Consider the following 20,920-nt stretch of genomic DNA (forward strand, 5'->3'; position numbering starts at 1 on the left):
GATGCCCTCGTTGTTTAATTCCAATTCCACACTCCATCTTCACAAACCTCACTAGTCATGTTCAATATCCTGCCAACAACATCATTAACCATAAATTCTTAATCAATATAAAGCTTTAAAAGATGTGTCTGAATCACCCCACCAGTTAGAAGATGTGTTGAAAGCATAGGATGCAAGACCAAAAACAATGAGAAAACTTAAATAACACCGACCAAATACAAGGCATCATATGATGTCAAACAATCTACTAATGTAAGAACAACCAGCAATATAAAGTGAAGCAAAAGCTTAGTCACATAAGCAGAGTTACAATCAGTGCATTATCACTTAATTGAAGCAAATATAACATTGTCCACAACGATTGAAAAAGAAACTGAACAATTTAGGCAAAAGCCATAATTATTGAATGATGTAAAGGACAAATTTGAGGTATATAATTTATTTGATCATATACATGTTATATGATTTTAACAATTACCTATTTATCTTCGTATGATAATAATTATTGCCATTCTTTAAAGTTTTTTTATTAAATTACTCTGACTAACCCAGGATCTGTCCCGATATAATTGAAGATGTTTGCTACTGTTAAACTATGAAAAAGAAAATAAAGAAGACCTTGGATGGTTGAAGGAGAATGTGTGTGTACTAATCTGATCCCCAAAAGTAGAAAATACCCATCGAGCATTAGGACTCAGTACCACAATCAAGGAATAATTATTGATCTTCGAGTGGATATGAAACCTTAAAGTGACAAGACAAACACAGAGAGAGACTGAGAATTAAAAGACTGCTAAATGAACAGGCCAATGACGAGACGAACAAATTCACGCAGCCCCTTTCTTTCTTGCCAAAATTACTCCATTTGTGTTCATCCCAACGAAACCTCCCTTGGCCATTTCTAAATTTAGGACTGGCCCATTCCATTCAATATTTTTTGCTTTTATTTATTATGCAACAAAAGTTAGTTTTATTTAACTTTCTATCTGACCAATTTTTTTCCTATCATTCTACAAAATTCTAAAATTTTACTTATTTAGTCAGAAAAAAAAATTAAAACAATTTTTATAAGTAAAGTCGTTGGCAAACTACCTAAATATTCTTTTTCAAAAATAAAAATTATTTCATATTCTCAGAGTCTATTAAATGTTTTTGTTCATAATGGGTTACTAGTTCTACACTATTAAAATAAGTGTGTTTTTTTAATCGTCTTGACTTATTTAATAACCATTCTTAATTTTAATAAATGAGGACTGTATTTTGTCAAACGCTTTCTATTTAGGATTAATCAGTTTTAAAGAGAAAATAGTTATGGTTGAGGTATAAAACTCGGATTTTGTCACAGGTGGCATAAAAGAAAAGAAAAATGAGGCATATGCATAAAACACCGCGTGTAGGAAGGCAATTATTTGTTGAACATTTTGGTTGTCTCTATTAAAAAAGGGAAAAAGGAACGGTGCGGGATATTAACGAAACCACCGTAAAACAAGAGACGAGTTTGTGGAACAGTGGCATTGGATTCCGCAGATGAATGTCTTTTGAAACCACACCCACCTAACCTTCGACTTCTTGCTACTCACACCACTTTCTACACATTTACTCCCAAACACTTTCTCTTCCAAATGGCCGACAGTGGTTCCAACCCTACCCCTTCTCCTCCTCCACCGCCCGCTGACACCGCTCCACCGCCACAACAACTTGATTTGCCCACTGCCTTAGCTGCAGAACCCGAACCCGAACCCGAACCCAAACCCAAACCCCCTGTTACTGACAACAAGGAGCCCGATAACACTTGCGAGGAGGATGTGGTAGTGGTTGAAGAGAAAGAGAAAGAAGAAGAAAAAGAGGAGCGGAAGATTCCGCAAAGCTTAGAGTCGTTCAAGGAGGAGAGCAATAGGGTTTGTGATCTGTCGGAATCGGAGAGAAAGAGTGTGGAGGAGCTGAAGGAGATGCTGAGGGAGGAGCTGAAAGCGGAAGGAGAAGTTTCGATTTGGGGTGTTCCTCTGCTGAAGGACGAAAGAACCGATGTGATTCTTCTGAAGTTTCTGAGAGCCCGAGAGTTCAGAGTGAAGGACGCTCTTTTCATGATCAAGAACACTCTCCGCTGGAGGAAGGACTTCAACATGGACGCTCTCTTAGATGAAGATCTGGGTGATGATTTGGATAAGGTTGTGTTCATGCACGGACATTCCAGACAGGAGCACCCTGTCTGTTACAACGTCTATGGAGAGTTCCAGAACAAGGACCTTTATCGCAAGGCATTCTCCACGGAACAAGCTCGCACCAACTTTCTCCGTTGGAGGATTCAGTTCTTGGAGAGGAGCATTAGAAAGCTGGACTTCTCTCCCGGAGGCATTAACACCATTTTCCAAGTGAATGATCTTAAAAATTCTCCAGGCCCTGCCAAACGCGAACTTCGCCTTGCCACCAAACAAGCCTTGCAGTTGCTTCAGGACAATTATCCCGAATTTGTTGCCAAACAGGTTTTTATCAATGTTCCCTGGTGGTACCTTGCTTTCTACACCATGCTCAATCCCTTCCTCACTCAGAGGACCAAAAGCAAATTTGTCTTTGCAGGCCCTTCCAAGTCTCCCGATACTCTTTTCAAGTTAGCCTCTGTTCTGTTTCCGATAATTTCTCCCTTTTTTTCGTGTTTTTGTTTGTTAATCATCTTGTGCAATGAAATAGGTACATTTCTCCGGAGCAAGTGCCGATTCAGTATGGTGGCCTCAGTGTAGACTTTTGTGACTGCAACCCAGATTTCAGTGTGTCTGATCCTGTCACGGAAATTCCCATCAAGCCAACCACAAAGCAAACTGTGGAAATTGCTATTTATGAGGTGCGTTGCAACTGCCACTGTTCTTTTTTCTTCCTGTTATTAGTCTTTGAATTAAAGTATGTGGGTGTGTGATTTGCAGAAATGCATTATTGTTTGGGAGCTGCGGGTGGTGGGCTGGGAGGTCAGTTATGGTGCTGAGTTCAAGCCCGATGCTACAGATGGATATACTGTTATCATACAGAAGGCTGCCAAGATGTCACCCACCGATGAACCCGTGGTTTCCAATAGCTTTAAAGTTGGTGAACTAGGCAAATTATTGCTCACTGTCGACAATCCTACCACCAAGAAAAAGAGGCTTCTTTACAGGTTCAAGATCAAACCTTATTCTGATTGAGGCAAAATCATCTCCTGTCCTCTCTGGTGATTTTCGGTACACGAAGGAAATTGAACCTGAAGAGTAAGAATTATGCATGTCATCATTTGTTCAGTCCATTCTTCATCTGTAATTTTGGTCCTGAGTTGTTTGCAGATTGGCTTTCTCTGTCTTTGTTGTATTCATTACTTTTATTGCTAGACAAACATGTTAGCTGGCTAGTCTAAATTGGTCGTTTATTTTCTGGTGATGGGCAATGCCGGGGAAGAGTGTAGGATGTGTAATTGGAATTGGAGTTGGTTTATGGGATTATATGTATTACCAACATTTTGTGTCACTTTAATGGTCAAACCAACGTATAGAAAGCCTGGTTAAGAGAAGTTTCCATGTAAAATTTTTGTTATTGTACTTATCCAGCCTGCAGTTTGGTTTAATTATAAGCATTTTGAATGTCATAGATATGTAATATAAGAGTTGTATGCTTGATTTCTCACTTTCTTTCTTGACAAAATTTACTAGTTTAAACTGGTTGTACAAGTTCTTTTAGATTTGGCTTCTAATTTCCAAGTTAGGGGAAAGGTTCTAAGGAAGCTAGTCCCCTTTTGAATGATATTTTTGAGGATTTGAATGTATATTGCGATTTCATTGGTTTTCTTGGTGTTGATAACTCCCATGTGAACTTTTTTTGTTTAGATTACATTTTAAAGGCCGACAGTGTGTAGACGACGATCTGTTTATATCTGAACATAAACTGATCTGAAGATGCCAATTTGCGTATGTCTGTGTCAGTATGCTTGCATACTATTCTGTAGATTGCTTTCCATGTTTTAGATTAGTCATCTTTTCTGTCTTTTTGTACTTTTTTTCTGAGTGGATCTCTATTTTTTTTATTTTTCGAATTTAAATTAAATGAAAACTCAACACGTCCGTTTTATTTGCTCTGAAATTCTATTACTAGGTTTCTGCTGATGAATCATTACACTACATAGTCATCCTAATGGGCAGACATATTTGCTATAGGTTTTGTTGATTGGAACACGTGGTTGGCTTTTGGTCTTTCCTACCTTTTATAATTTCCTTATGATGTTCGGTATCACTACTGTTGCTTGGTTTTTCTCTTTGCTTGTTCGATGTACTTGCCCATACCATAGTCTTTGTTAGTTGATCACAGCGTAGCCTGAACTGCCCAATAACTTATGCCAAGAGGCAAGAGAACAACGTCAAGCCAAATAAAAGAAAAAAAGGAGAGATTTTTTTTCTTAATTTATATGTATCTCTCTCTCTCGTAGGAGACATAGCCCATATGCTGCTTAGTTGTACTGTCTATTTGCTGTACAACTATTCTCATGTGCTTTACGATGAAAATTGTCTGCTTTGTTCCAATATTCATTTGTTCTCACCCTCATTATTTTGTTCAAAAAACCAATAATATTTATATATGTAGTATGTCATCTACTTTGCAGAAACAGCTGTTCACAAGCAACTTTCATTTATTTTTTTTAATTTCATACAAATGCTTTTAAGTATCATTTTACAAAATATACTCTACTATACTGCATATTTTGGGTTATTTTACCTGATTCAGTACAGCTTGTTTGGATATACGTTCCGAGAATATAAATCAGTTTTGTTTATTTTGATTAACGGCTATAGTTTCACTTTCACAGATTTTAAAGCAAGTAGATGGCATTGATAGAGTATCAATTCTTACAAAACAGATTGTGGATTCGGCACAAACAGGCAGGCACTAACCTTTTCAAATTAACCTGCAATGAATACATAACCGGTAATCATGCCAACAAAGGAAGCAATGAATGTAATGAAAAAGAATTGAAGAAGGAAACAGTATGTAGTTTAGTTTTAATTTATAAATAAAAATTAAAATATACTGATAATATACCTTTTTTATGTTATTCTTTAATTATCAATTGTCATGTTATTAAAAATTATTAGTTTTTATACTATAAACACACTAAAAGTTATACTTACAGTAATTTTTAATTGATTGGCAGTAAATTTTTTACATTAACGGCGTATCAATGTTAAATTCTTTCTCTCTATATATTCAGTGCAAGTAAATAAATATAAATGTTAAGTGTCTATTTATATTTAGACTTGAATTCATTTAGCAAAGTATTTATCGTATTCACTGAACTAAATGAATATATAAAATCTATTGCTGTTCCTAATAATATCTATTATTATCTACAAAAACAATTTTTTTGAGATATAGTAAAATGACAATCGCCAAAATTAAACAGGTTAACAGTCGGCATTCATTCCAAAGAAGGGAATGAGTTGGTTGAGCTATCAATGCTTTTGGTAGGTGACATTTTCTGCTTTCTTCTTTTGCTTCAATGATCCATTTTGTGCAAAAGATGGTTGTAATCATTATGTTTGCAGTTGTTTAAAATATAAACGCACCCCATCATCCTTTGCTTGGTAGTTTTTAATAATGGACCAAAAGTAACATCCAGTTGTACATAAATCAAAACCTAACTGGGAATCTCTCTCTCTCTCTTCATAGGAGATTTTCAAATCCTTATCATTGTCTTACGATGATGCCTTTTATCAATTGAATCTCGCCTACTGCTAAAAGCTTCACCGCTCCAATGTTCTATTATTTTCCAGAACACGGGGACGTTGAATTCCTATTTTCAAAGTTCTTTTTTCTTTTGAAAATTAGAATATAATAGGTTAAGGAAGTGTTTAAAAAAATTATATGAATTATTTATGATTCTCAAACTCTTTTTATTTTAATAAGTTTCATAACCAAATTTATATCAGAAGCCTTCAGGTGATCACAACTTATTGTTTAACAGGTTCATAATACTTTAGGACTCATTTATAAGTAGATTCTTAAACCTTTAAATTTTAATTGGTCTCACTAATTTAATTATTCAACAAGCCCTTGAACTACTTAATTTTTTTTAATTATGTCTTTAATACTTAATAGAATCCTAACAAGATCATATTTAATTTTGATTTATTTTAATATATATTTTTTATTAGTTCTACTAAATGTATTCGTACAATAATTGTTAGAAAAAAAAAAAAAACACCTTTCCCTTTAGATCCATCCCTTTGGGCTACAGAAGGCAGAATTCTTCACTGGTTTTATAATTGGATCAGGGGAATTTCACTGTACATCCGTCTCTTCTTTTCAGAATTTTAATTCTTAAATTTTTTCTAAGAATTATATTTTGAAAATACTTTATAAATCACTTCCAAATTTTAGTTAACAAAAAAATGTTATGAGAGGTGCGAATGTAAATTATGGAGAACGTAAAAAGAATGGGCCCTAGCCGGCCCATTTTGAGAGCATCTTGCTATGAATAATGATTATGTATGTTGGTTTTATAAGGATCATGATTCATGAATGCTTGGGTTTAGTTCGAAGCAATTGTAGTTCACTAACATTTTTTTATAATCGACATACTGTTTTTATTGCGATGAATATGAATATGTGTTCTTCACATTTTTGTAGTTATTTATATATTAGCAATTTCTTCTTGTGTATTGTTTAAGTACTTTAAATTTAAATAATTATTTAAAAGAAATTAAAGGTGTATTGTATGATAAATTTTTAATTTAAATTAAATTTATGAATAAAAAATAGACATATTTTAAACTTGCTCATTTGAAAACAAAATTAAATTTCAAGTACTCAATTTGTCTCTACTTATCTAAACATCTAATTATATGCACTTTGGTAGTTGGTACATGGACCTCACTAATGCCTCTCATTAGCTCATTGTGTGGGACCAATATTAAATTGTATTAGTCAGTCAAAAAATTGAGAAAAGACATATAAAGAATACCCAAATTCCACGATCACTTGTATAGAGTTCATAGGGACGCAAATATGGCGCCATGCTTCTGCCATAAAATAAAAACGGTAGAAGTTGGAGTCGGTGAATTCTATCATCCTCTCTACTGTTTTAATAAGTAATAAAAAAAGTTATCTTTTGAAAAAGAGTGTATAATGTTAATATGTACTGTGCATTATTGATTAAGAAATTTTTTAATAAAACAGTTAGCAATGTTACATAGGAATACTATAGAAAAATAGTTCTGTACTTTTTTTATTATTTGTTATAGGTTTTTTTATTGAATTTAATTTGATATTTTTAAAATTTTAATTTGATTTATTAATATTTTTAATATCATATTTTGCATTGATATTTTTAGTATACTGTTAAGTTTTTTTATAAATGTTATTAAATTATCTAAATAAATATATTTTTATAAGACATATATCTAAATAAAGCATAAAAAATAGTTTAACAATTTAAATTTTTGTAATAAAATTTTATATTTTTATTTATCACTTCCAAACTACAGATTTAATTTAAATAAATAAATCAGTAAATATACAATAAATATAAATACATATCAATATTACATGGACGAGATAAACTAAATAACATTAACGTAATAGATCTAACAAACAGTATTAACTTTTTCAAAAAATATATCGTAAGAATAATCTTTAACTTTAATAAAAAAAATATTAATATTTTTAATTTAAAATTTTATTTATTTTAAAAATTAATTAATTTAATATAATATTATATTATACATTTAATATTAAAATATTCAATATATTATAAATTTTAAATAGGTAATTTTTTACTTTTTCTGAGTTATTTCTAATGAAATTGTCTATCCACTGCGCAACAAGAAGCTATTATTGGTGAAGAAAAAAAGTTTGCCCTTTAAAGTACATCTTGTATGTTGTTTTAATAATATGAATGTATAAAGAATGATATTAAAGTTAAAAACTAATCTTATGCAATTTTGACGCGAACAAATTCGAAAAATGCAATTTGCTTCTCCCTCTTGCTATCCCTTTCTCCTCACTTTTCCCATCCACTCTTCCCCACCTAGCTCTGCTTTCCCCCACTCCTCTCTTTCTTGCTCTCTCTTATCCCCCACTCCTCACTTTTGCTCTTCTTTTTCCTATTTTTTTTGCTTAAATAAAAATTACATTGTATACTTTATTTATATAAAAATTTATTGCAAAATGCAATTTGTGCTAAAATTATAAAATATTCAAATATAATAAGATTGTGTATCTACATATTCACCCTTTGCTTCCTATTGCTTAGAATTCACCAACTCACTTGAAAAAAAAAAAACATAATTTATGTTCTTAGACGAACCATTACCATCCTCACCCTGGTACTCTTAGTACACTACTTTTTTATTCTCGCTGGTTTGATAACTGCACGTCCATCAGGTGCTTCCCCAGGGGTTCTACTTGGAAGCAAGTGCAGGGACTTGGGAGGAGCTTCAAATAAAGAGGAATAACTAAGCAAAACTCACAAGTGACAAGCCCTTAGAATTACAAATTGAAGAAAAAAGAACAGAAACAATGAACTAATTTTTTATTATTTACGGGAATAAGTAATACATCATCACATTTAAACAAACTTTACAGCAATTAAGAGTATCACAATGCAAACAGTTTCACTCGCACAGTCCACGGAGACATCAAATTTTCATTTACAAAGGAATCCCGACTGGGTTCCCTCTCCAGCAAGCCTTCATCTTCACTGCTCAGTCGATGCATTTCAGAGATTTCCAATCCGCAAAGGGTTTTATCCATCCAATTCGAAAACCAAGTGAACAAAATACTAAAAGAAACTAACTGCAAATGAAATTGCCCAACCCGAGACTTGAAACAAAATAATTTATAAAGCAAATGAAGAAAAAAGAATAAGTCCCCCACCCCCGAATTTGTGATAATAACAATGAATACAAATAACACCCTTATTCTCTTATGAGTGGGAATTTAGAGATTCTTTTCTTGCTTGAACCCGAAGGCTTACTCAGAGACGGGTTTGGTCTTGGACCTGTAGAGGAGTTTCTTCTTCTTGGATGTTTGGTTATCTACGGTGAGTACAACCTTGCCAGTTTCACCAACTTTGAAGCTGTTGGAAATCACTGTCTCGTCAGCGGGAGCAATTTTCCTGCTCTTCTGTACTATGACGGTGTATCCATCCTCAGCGGCGGGTACAAATTCAGCTCCATAGTTCACATCCCAACCCACAACTCGGATTTCCCAGAGCAGATGGCTTTTCTGCAGGCAGGGGGTCAATGCTCAATAGCATTAGGAAAATAAGATTGCATAATGAAACAAACAAACAAGGGTTGGTGAGTGGTGACTGACTCAGACTCACCTCAGAAACGGGGAACTCAACGGTGTGCTTAGTTGCGGGTTTAACAGTAACCTCCGTGACGGGGTCAGCGGTGGTGAATTCCTGTTCCCCCTCTCTGCTGAGTCCACCGTATTGAACAGGCACTAGCTCGGGAGCAATATATCTGGGAGGCCAAATATAGACGATATCAAGAGCTTACTAATATAATAAACACAGAGCAGTGGAGGAAACAGGGAGAAGGAAATGGACTTACTTGAAAAGGGTTTCGGCAGATTTGGATGGGCCAGCAAAAACAAATTTGCTCTTGGTCCGCTGGGTGAGGAAAGCATTGATCATCCTAGCAAAGGCAAGGTACCACCAGGGGACGTTGATAAATATCTGTTTAGCCACAAACTCAGGGTAGTTATCCTGAAGCAATTGAAGGGCATGATTGGTGACCTGCCTGTGTTCCCACTTAGCCAGTCCAGGAGAGTTTTTAAGATCGTTAACCTGCACAATTGTGGATATAGCAGAGGGTGAGAAATCCAGTTTTCTCACACTCTTTTCCAAAAACTGAATCCTCCAACGGATGAACTTTTCCCGCTTCTCCTCGTCCGAAAACGTCTTCTGATACAGTTCCTTCTTCCCAAACTCCCCAAACACGTTGTAGCAAACAGGGTGCCCTTCCTTGTCGTATCCGTGAGAGTAAACCACCTTGTCCCAATTGCTTCCCAGGTCCTCCTCCACCAGAGCGTCGATTCCGAATTCCTTTCTCCAACGCACCGTGTTCTTTATCATTGTGAACGCATCCTTCACCTTGAAATCCCTCGCTCTCAAGAATTTCAGCAGAATCACGTCGCTCCTCTCGTCCGCCAGCAGGGGAATTCCCCATATCTCAACTTCCTCAGGGCTCACTTCCTTCTTCTCTACTTCTTTTTCTTTTTCTTCTTCTCCCACAACCTCTGATTCTTTCTTCTCCCCTTCTTTTTCTTCTGTTTCTGTTCCTCCCGCTTCTACTTCCTTCTTTTCCACTTCTTTTACTTCTTCTGCCACTACCTCTAATTCCGTCTTCTCCGCTTCTTCTCCACCTCCCACCTCTAATTCTTTCTTCTCCGTTTCTTGTACCGCCACCACTTCTGATTCCTTCTTCTCTTCTTCTTTTTCCGTCACTTCTAATTCCTTCTTCTCTACTTCTTCTGTGGCCACCGCCTCTTCCTTCTTCTCCACTTCTTCGGCTGCCACTTCTTGTTCCTTCTTCTCAGCATCTTCTGCTGCCGCCACATCTTCCTTCTTCTCAGCTTCTGCAGCGGGGGCCTTGGGAGGTGGGGGAGCACTAAGCTCGTGCTTGTTAAGCGCTTCTTGAATGAGCTTCTTGAGTTCATCGAGGGCTTTCTTTTGCGCTTCGGGGAGGTCGCCAACCACGTTGCTCTCCTCCTTGAACGAAACTGATTGCGAAATCTTCTCTTCAACACCCGCCTGCTGGGCCTTCGCCTCTTCCACCACAACTTCTTCAGTAGTAGTTCCTGCTGGCTTCTCGGCTTCATCGGCGGCTACCGGCTTCTCGGCTTCATCGGCTGGAGCTTGAGCAACAGGGTCCTTGTCAGTGTGGACAACGGGCACCACCTCTTCAGCAGGAGCTGGCTTTTGGGGTTCCTCGGCCATGGTTGGATGGTACAGCGAAGAGTGGTAGAAAGTATGAACAAAAAGAGAGAAGAAGTTGGAAGTTGAAAGGAGTATTGTGAATCTAAAAGAGAGAGTGATTGGCAACGGTGGTTGTATGATGGCAAAAACCAGTCTGTCATGCCAGCAGATACACCACTTTGTTTCTCATACGTGGGTCCCTCTCTCCCACCTTAATCCTTTCTACATATTCAATTATACTATAATTAATTATTTCAAAACAACCACTGCATGTGTTTTTCCTTTTTTTTTTTTACCAATTTCAAATTATTCACCTCAAAGCCCATTGTATCAACTCTTTTCTGTGTCTTCATCCTTAATTACATGGTCGTCCTGATCAAAATTTATTCAAGGAATGATTTTAGTGCGAATCAATCACAACTTTATTTTCAAAATATTAATGATAAATATCAACGTCAACAAAAACGTTCCATTGTCTCCTTCGCCAAGCAACATTGCTTGTAACGTTATCCACATTCAACATTGCCGTGTTATTATTAATAACATTTAAAAAACCTAACACCGCCGAGACCAATGAAAATTAACGTCATCAAATAATATAAACCACAATAAGTACTTAATTTATTTTTTTATAATTTTCACTTCATCTCTAAAATAAATCATTAAATAATTTTTCAAAATTATAAATTAATATATTTTAATCCTTCCGTTCATTGGATATAAGAATTAAAATATATTATTTTTACAATTTTTTGAAATTAAATTATTTAATTTTTTTTCAAGGATTAAAATATCTCAAACTTTTTAGGACTATTTTAAAATTATGGAAAGCTGCAGCATTCTTTGTTCATACTTTTAAGAAAATACTAATAATGTTATTATATTCTTTATAACTTATTATTTACCAGTAATTTTTCTTTTAAAATTTTAAAAATAACTGGTGTTAAAATGAATCAATACTATTGTGTATATGCTGTCATCATTCTTTTGTGTATATTAAAATTATTTTTAAGACAAAGTTTTATTTATAAAAAAAGTATACAACTGTAATCAATATCTTTATTAATTAAGAAATTAAAAAATAAAAAGTATATTAATAATATACTGAAAATTATGATGAAAGTATATTTATAATATTTATATGCAAAATAATCCGTATTTTTAATATATTACTTAATATGTATTGTATAATTATGATAAATTTTAAAGAGGTTGTTATTAAAAATTAATATTCCACTATAATCAAGACGAAGTTATTATGTCAAAATCGCTTTTGCCAACCGAACAACCACTATTTTCGGGCTGTACAAAACGCAATTTGGCTGTTCTTCAAATCACTCAAAGCTACTTTAATTTTCGGCGAAATAAACAAAATAAAATTAAAAAATATTCAAGGCACCTTCATGGTCTAAAAAGAGCTTCTCTTCCTTCAAACTACACAGTGCCACTTGGCAACATGCAAATACCCGTAAGTAGAATTAATCAATTAATCTCTTCACTTATCTTATAGGAAGCCTCAATCAATAAAACACATGAAAATTTCTCCAAACCAATGCTCGGCTACAATTTTGTTTTTCTAAAATTTGGATGAAAATTTTGAAAAAGTTAAAAAATGAAAAACAAAAACGTGTTTGGGTTATCATAATTCGCAAAGCCTATGCGTGGGGTGACCAGTTGTTGAAGGAGAAACACGGCTAACACCACCGATGATTCTGGACAGCTTCACCATCTGGCCACCAAATGGTCAAAGTTAAGAAGCCATGCCATGCTAAAGGTAAAGTTGCAGAGAATGCCGAAAACGAAAGTGAGAGAGAAAGACAGATTAAAAGCAATTAGAATCTACCTTTTTTAATGACCCATTCTATTAGTTTAAAGTTGAGTAAATATCATTGCTTTTTCAAAAAAAACTTGTTTAGAAATCATCATTTTAAGTTTCTTTATAAAAATAGTAATTATCTTCAGAAATAAATTAAACCAAACACATGCAAGAAATAATGGTTTTACTGTTTTGAAACACATACAGAGAACTTCCCCCAATAGCTGAAAAAAAAATAAAACAAGTACTTAATTAACCAAAGGCTTTTTTTTAGAAAAAAAAAAACAAAATATTGTTTTGAAAACAATATCCCAATGGACTACCAATTCTCTGAACAGTACCACACATTTAGTTAAAAAAAGTATTTTATTTAAATATTTAATTATTTAAGGTATATAATAAAATATTGAGGTACTTTATTTCATTAAGTTAAAATATTGTGTAATATCATGCAAAAAATAGTTATAATATTATACCAAATTAATACTAATAAATTTTGACATGATTAATAGATAATTGGATCCTTTACATGTATTAACAGTAATTTGATTTTTAAGTATGTATATGAAAATATTTTACTTACTTCAGTAATTTATTTATCTTAAATATAAATAATTTTTGTTTGTCAGCGAATCCTTAATGCTTTAAATAGTAAATGACTCTTTTGCTGAAGAACACTAATAATACACACTTTAAAGATACAATTTTAGCATGCTTGTTAATAAAACTCATAAAATTATATATAATTTAAAATTTTAATTAATAATAAAGTGTCATTAGTATTTTTCTAATCAATTATTATAAAATAGGAAAAGTTGTATTGCTAGTATTAACAATAACTTGTATTTACACTATTGAAATCTATTGCCATCATTATCGTTTAGCGAATAATTTCAGATAACTCATATTCTTACGAAATCAAGTTGTGATTAAAAACAATTAGCAAACTAGAATCGTTGACTTAATGAACGACAAACTTTTAAAGATGGTGGGAGTGAGGATCAGCATTAGTTCTTGGGCATTATCTGATTATCATTTTTACTTTATTTTTTAAAGAGATTAATTTATCTAATATTTTAATTCAATTTAATATAATTTTTTAAGCTCAACATTATTGATAATCAATTTCAAACTTTTTGCTATCAACTTCAAAATTATAAACGATGGATTAAGATTACAAGTAAAGTTTCAAAGTTAATTGTACAAGTATTTGAAACATTAATTAGTTCACCATCTATAATCTTAAAGGTGTCACAGATTTTTAGAAGTTGCAAAGAGAGAGAGAGAGAGAGAGAGAGAGAGAGAGAAATATCCATAACATGTCTGTTTGTAATTGTTTACTGCAACTAATTGTCTCATTTATATTAACATAAATTAATATATATATATATATATATATATATATATATATATGTATAACATTAATTAATTTATTAAATTAAAAAAATATAATTTTCACAATAGAAAAAAGGACAGTATAATTTAAGCTTATATAAAGAATAAAAATGTGGTTTGCTCTTTATTTTTAAATTTTTTTTAAAGATCTGATACTTGGAGAGTATTTTATCTTCAACTACTTATATTGAATAAACCTCAAATATTTATCAATAGTTAATAAATATTAAACAAATAATTTTACGTATCACAATAATTCTTATAATTTCATCTTATATTTGTATGTTAGTTTGGGAGTAGAAATATTATTCAAAGAGCAACTAAATGCGCTTTTTTTCTTTCTAAAAGTTAGTTGTTAGAATTAAATCAACTATCTAAGATGTGATTTTATTCTACTAGCTAATAAGATTTCATGATTTAACACGTCTAGTTAATTAATGAACAATACGCTTATATCTATGCCGTCAGCTATCATATACGTAAACAAATAAATGATTCATATTTTTAGTAGACACAAATAAATTATTTTACTTAGCAATAATTACTAATTGGTGTTCCTTATCATGTACTAGGACAAACAAACAACAACACTAATACTATGGGCAGGAGCAGGCGGCGAAGTGAGGAATGAAAGGTGAGGTAGTAATGGTATGCACGCAACGCTGACAAAGATAGCAGCGCTGTCACGGAGAATATAATCACAGGAGGCGTTGTGGCGGACCACGTCGTACACAGCAATGTCGGAAGAGTAAATTATATGGACACGTAGCCCCGACCACAGTATGTTTTTCTGGAACAGCCTGTCATGGGATCATATCCTTCACATTGATGCAATGCAACCCTAACGCACACCACCCCGTACTCGTAGCCGGCAACAAAGAACGAAGAGACATTATTATATTTTACGAAAGTGGTATCCTGTGTCTGTCTGCGTGTCCAAATCCAAAAACATAAAAAAATAAAAGGGGGTTTTATTTGTCTTTTCGCTAAAAGTGGCCCCCACACACCCCCTTGTTCTTTCTCTTTCTTGCTCCTTCAAGCAAGCCCAAGCTGTTGGCTGATTCTTCTTTGCTGTCTCATTCTACTCTTCTCACTTCTTATATTTCTTTTCTCTTTGGCAAAATTATTAGTTTCAAGACAAAACCCAAAACCCAAAACGTCCTTAAGACATTTTAGAAAGGAGAGAGGTTACGTGCCTGGCACTTGTTTTGAGTGAGAGAAGAGGGCTCTAATTTCAGCCATTGTATATTGGACTTTATAAGCGTCCAATTGGCCACCCTATTTTTTTAATGGATAAGTCTCAAATTAGTCTTCGCTGGAGCGATTGAATAGAATGACATATTTGTCTACTGTCGCTGTCCTTTTAATTTCTAAGTTTCTTCTCATTTTTTGTTTACCTTTCACAGCTTCATCCAGGAATTTCTTGTACAACGACTATTGCAGTTGGTGCATGTTTATCTGACTTTTCTTATGTTATGAATCATTTTCAATTTGTTTTAACTTTTAATCGTCAGACTTGAATATTATAAAATCATCCTTTACTCGTTATCTTCTTAACCATGAAGCTACTTGTTAACATCCACCGTTTATCGGATTTTTTTTTGGTCATATGACGTTAACAGCAACTTGCAAACGAAATTGATTGCCCATTGAAAAGACATAAACTAGTACTTTCAAATAGTATAAATTTGTCATTTATCTCGTAATTGAAAGCTAATTTAATTGCAATTTTTTTAAGGTTTTAGATTTTTCTGAAGAAGGGGAAAATAAACAAAGTAGAGACAGAATTACCTCAGGCCTCAGCAGAAATTATCTTCAATTGAACCAGTCTTGAAAAATTTATCGTGTCGTTAACTTGAACTAAGGTTTCAATAACATTTAATTGCATTTTTACCTTCCTCATCACATATAAGATAATTTTCATTATTCTTATAAAAAGGTACGTAATATACCAAATCCTCACAATAGAAATGAATTAAAATCAAATAAAGCAAGAAAAAAATAACTTCCCTTATAATCAAAAGAGCCTTAGAATTCTTTTTCATAACTCGTATCAAGCATGAAAATGTCAAAATTTTCACTTTATTTTCTCTAAAGTTCACTTTTATCTTATAAATTTGAATTTTAAATTTTAAATTATTTTAATTAACACATTTTTTAACCATCATAAAGTATAATGAGATATTATTATTAAATACCTTTTCATTATTTTTTTAATATTTTTTCAAAATTAAAAGTTATTGTTATGTTTAAATTTTGTTTATTATCACCAAAAGCAATTTGTTTTTAATTTTTATTTTCCTTTCATCTATATTTATAAGAGAGCGTGAATAATATGCTTTCTAACACACTAATTTAGATTAACTCTTTATTATTAAGTAAAATTTATTAAAAATTATGTTACTTTTGCTTGTAATTTAATAATTCTTATTGTAATTTGTATTTTTAAACAAATTTTAACTAATTAGTGAGATTATGTTAGAATAGCGTGTTCCTGATATTGTGTTATTTATAAATACACAAGAGTATTTACTAACTTAACTAACCTCAAAACAAACATGACCTAAAAAGTGAGTTAATTGTTAGGCTACTCCTAGAACTGTATTAAGTGGAACACCTGTGAAAGTATGAGTGAGTTAGAATATTGCAGTTATAGTTCATAATCTCCGAATGAATTCTCTCTTTACTGGATACAATTTTGGTTCTTCTCTTGGCTTTCAATGCCCATCACTCGCCGTCATAAGCCTTGGCAAAAGACGAGTTTAATGTTGGTTGGAGCAGGCCATGGTGGCTGCCTCCATTGAAAAGAGTTGGAGTTTTAATTTGTGTCGTTGAGTTCATCCAGGAAATATGCGCAGAATCCAGAGATGGATCGCAGATTCGCAGGAGGAGTGAAGAGGCGCGCGCAATGCTAATTGAACGAAACCGAAGCACAAGAATGTCCATACGGATCCTAAATTTCAGGTAAGAAACCAAACTTTATACTCATCGTCTTATCATCTTTGTTCTCATATTTTTTAAAATTTATTTTACACTTCACAAACCATTAAATACACACTCTATCATATTTTTTTTATAATATAAATTCATTTATGTTTTCTTTTCTTTTAATCCTCAATTTTCGGATTAATTTTATTTGTCAAATGATATATTTCCAGCAAAACTTCCAAACTTATTGTATACAATTGATTATTTCGAATACTAAAATATTTTTTTCTTAGTGAAAAAAACTATGCTACGTTACCGATGATGTTTTACGCTTCATATATTTTTTCAAATACAAACATACTTGTTTAAAATAAAATAAAAATCGAAAGTAATTAGTAATAGCCTTCTTTTGTGAATGAGCATTCACAATTTGGTTCATAGATATTGGCTTTATGAAGCTACAATCTATCCAAAACTAATCAGGACTGTATTTCTAAAATTATTGTCGTTGACCAAAAGATATTTTTCTCAATTATTTATTTTTAAAATTAAAATCATGTTATGTTATATAAAAGCCAAGGCCCAACAGTTGGCAGTTTGACATTGAGGAGAATATGGGAAACTTAAGAGAGACTGTCTTAATATTTAGTTAAAGGTAGTTTACAAAATTTAAAAGTAAAGTTAATTAGCAAGTAAAGTAAAGTATATATGCCGATTAAAAAGTAAAGTTAATTAGCATCCTTCAATAGCCAGTTGCATAACATTTTCCAAAATGTCAATGGATTCTCTCCTGCTTTCTATTCTCTGTTCCTCTCTTCTAACATGAGAGCCCTATCTTTAACCTCAGCTATGGAGCCTAAATCTAAGCTCTTGACTTCTGCTCTCAGTCCCCTTTTCAGCCCATTAACGAAGATGTTTTTCATGATCTCTCGGTCCATATGCTTCATGGGCCTAAAGACTTTTTCAAATTCTTCAATATAGTTCATGATCGAGCCCAATTGCTTTAATCCCAACAAGGACCCATAGGGGTCCTTCACTACCCCTGGTTGGAACCTCCGTAGCACACCATCTTTAAATTGTCTCCATGACGAACGTGGAGTTTGTTTCTCCCACACTTAGAACCAATTCAGCGCCTTGTCTTCCAATGCTAAGATCATAACCTCCATTCTCTCATCTCCCTCGATGCTGTTAATAGCAAAATACCTTTCAATTTTCACCAGCCAGCCTAATGCATCTTCATTGAAAAAAAAAGGGAGTTCCATCTTCTTATCCAGGTCATGTCACTGGCGGTGAGGCTGTCACGACATGAGTTTGATAATCGACTACCCTAAGAAGGGCCACCCTAATGGTGCGAGTGACCACCGTAGGAGTGGGAGGAGCCTTGATCATCGCGGTACCAAGACCTCGAATCACGAAGCTCACTACAACGAAGAGAAGGGCAGTGGTATGACCCCTCATCTCATCTAGAACCCTCATTCCATCGGTATCTCAGCTCCACTTGATGGTTCCTTTGTAGATGTGGCGGTCGAGCTCGTTCCCTCATCTCATATAGAACTCCTATTCTATCGATCTCTCAGCTCCACTTGATGGTTCCTCCGAGATGTGGCGATCGACCTCGTGAACGAGCTCGACGTGATTCCTTCAATAGATGCAACATCTCATCAAACTTCCTCTCCAGCTCTTCCACTCGTTTCTCCATTGGCAACTTTAGCGAAATTGAACGCCCATAGCTTCCAAAAAAAGGAGCTCTGATGCCAAAATGATAGAAATAATCCAAGAAACAGCAAGAAAAATGTTTGGTATTAAGGAAATCAGGAAGACACAAATGCAGTAATAAGAATGGTAAAAATGGAGCACTAAGCAGCTCCTACACTCCAAGTCCTAATTTAAAAAAATCCCTCCTCCTCTTTTTCACTAGCGAACAATTATACTCTTTTTCTCGTAACAGAATGTTTGCTAATCATTCTCTTGCCCCACCCCTCAGCATGACACGAACACACATGTCTTCATAGTTAGTTAGGATTGGGCCCACCTAGTTCATACCCCTCTCCCAATTTATTGTTTTCCAAGTTGCCTCTGAATTTTCTTCTTTTATACACTTTTATCCCATCTGGAATTCAATCCCTAACATCATCACACAAGTCATACACCTCTCTTATATTTAGGCAGCTAATATTTGAGTAAAAACAAATATATAACAAGTAGATGGGGACTGTTAAAGTATCTATCACTACAACAAGTTACAAGGTCACTCAGAGGGATCCCATTAGCAAGGGCCAAAGTTGCAGCATTTATACAAGCAGATCTAGTTCCTGTAGAACGCATGTGAAGAACAAAAGTTATATAAAAGTACAAAGTCATACTTTAATATTGCAAAAGATTAACAGGAGACATGTTATTGAAAGAGCAAAAGAGAGAAAAAATAAAATGATGAGAGGAGAAGACGATCACAAGATCCTATTATCATGTCTTAATTACCTCCATTTGCTTGGAGAACTTGGACTCTGCAAATTAAATAGCTAAATCATTAGAAACACAAAATATAAAAACAATTTATATTTATACAAAGTAAGTTCCAAAAACAATAACAAAACTTAAGAATGGGGCATTAAATGGGTCAATATACATGCTTCCATAGTTTGTCAAATAACCAGAGAAATTTGAGTTGATATCCGATAGCATTGGAAAGCTTCAATCAAATAATTTAAGAACAAGATGCCATCTCATTATCCTCGTACAAGAGAACCTTGCAATGATAAACAAATTAACACATTCTAAAGGAGAAACAAAACAAGATAAAATTTATATCTAGAAATATTGATGGCTGAGCCATTCAAAACTATTTGCAAATTTAGTTGAAGATGATTCATAAAAATTAAAGCATAAAGAAAAAATAAAAAAACATGGATGGCAGTAATGGTGCTTTAGATTTTACTTTTGACTGCTCCACCATACATAGCTCATTTTTGAGTGTATAAATCCTACCAGAGGCACGGGGACAAACTACAATAGGCTACCAGATAACAAGATAGTTGTTTCACCGAAGATTATAGATACAATATAAATATTTTATACTGTGTAGTGCATACACATAAATGCTAAAAGATTCCCCCAAAAATAAATACATCCATAATTAATAATCAAAAATCACATTCTAAACTCTATGGTTCTGTACACACAATCTCCATTATTGTAGTTTAATTACTGCTTCTATAAAAAGTTATTCCTACTCTTGTCGTTTAATTCCTACCTTTTTCCTTTGTTCTTTCTATTGTAGTCTATAAGAACAGACATCAGTTGTGTAGTTTAATTCTTACCTCTGTAAGAAGATGAAAAGGTCCAATTTACTATTACAAGATATTCTTTTGATTAATTATGACAATGCAACATTCACTTTGGCCTATTAGTCCATATTACATTGATACCATTTCAATAAGTATAATTTTATATATATATATATATATATATATATATATATATATATAATTAATCATTGGTAAATATAATAGAAAGTAAAACAATTAAATAAGTCAGACATGTCATCCTCAAAATCTTAATGTGATATTTAGTGCCAAAATTAGCCATGTTATATTCATAACTCACAACATACCTATTTAATAATTTTATATTTTGATATATTTTTATAATTTATTTTTATATTATTGACCCTTATTTGATGAAAATTTTGCACTAATTTATTTAATAATTGTTGAAGTTTAGCATAAATCGATCATCTACACATTATGGAAGCACTTTGTTTGTAATTTGGTAGAAAGCAAGGTCAAGCACAACAAGAAGCATGACTTTACTTAACAACTAGTTTGAGAGTGCTTTGTGACATGCAT

The 20,920-nt window shown here is 33.2% G+C and overlaps 2 protein-coding genes across 3 annotated transcripts; one reads left to right on the forward strand and one right to left on the reverse strand.

Moving 5' to 3' along the window:
* The first annotated feature begins 1,380 nt into the window (after positions 1-1,380).
* Positions 1,381-3,800, forward strand: LOC113864314 (patellin-3). The gene is made up of 3 exons (XM_027497902.1): positions 1,381-2,608; positions 2,689-2,839; positions 2,919-3,800. The coding sequence occupies exons 1-3, from the start codon at positions 1,623-1,625 to the stop codon at positions 3,171-3,173; spliced, it is 1,392 nt and encodes a 463-aa protein (XP_027353703.1). The 5' UTR covers positions 1,381-1,622; the 3' UTR covers positions 3,174-3,800.
* A 4,723-nt stretch (positions 3,801-8,523) lies between these two features.
* LOC113864626 (patellin-3-like) lies at positions 8,524-11,144 on the reverse strand. 2 transcript variants are annotated; one of them, XM_027498558.1, is made up of 3 exons: positions 9,570-11,144; positions 9,338-9,479; positions 8,524-9,237 (listed from the first exon to the last, which is right to left on the reverse strand). In XM_027498558.1, the coding sequence occupies exons 1-3, from the start codon at positions 10,955-10,957 to the stop codon at positions 8,983-8,985; spliced, it is 1,785 nt and encodes a 594-aa protein (XP_027354359.1). In that variant the 5' UTR covers positions 10,958-11,144; the 3' UTR covers positions 8,524-8,982. The 2 variants fall into 2 exon arrangements, with proteins under 2 accessions (XP_027354359.1, XP_027354360.1); XM_027498559.1 differs by lacking the exon at positions 9,338-9,479 and having other exon boundaries at positions 9,570-11,081.
* Between the last annotated feature and the right edge of the window lie 9,776 nt (positions 11,145-20,920).

The sequence above is a fragment of the Abrus precatorius genome, unplaced genomic scaffold (genome assembly GCF_003935025.1).
Source record: "Abrus precatorius isolate BTA unplaced genomic scaffold, Abrus_2018 Scaffold4, whole genome shotgun sequence".
Classification (NCBI taxonomy): domain Eukaryota; kingdom Viridiplantae; phylum Streptophyta; class Magnoliopsida; order Fabales; family Fabaceae; genus Abrus; species Abrus precatorius.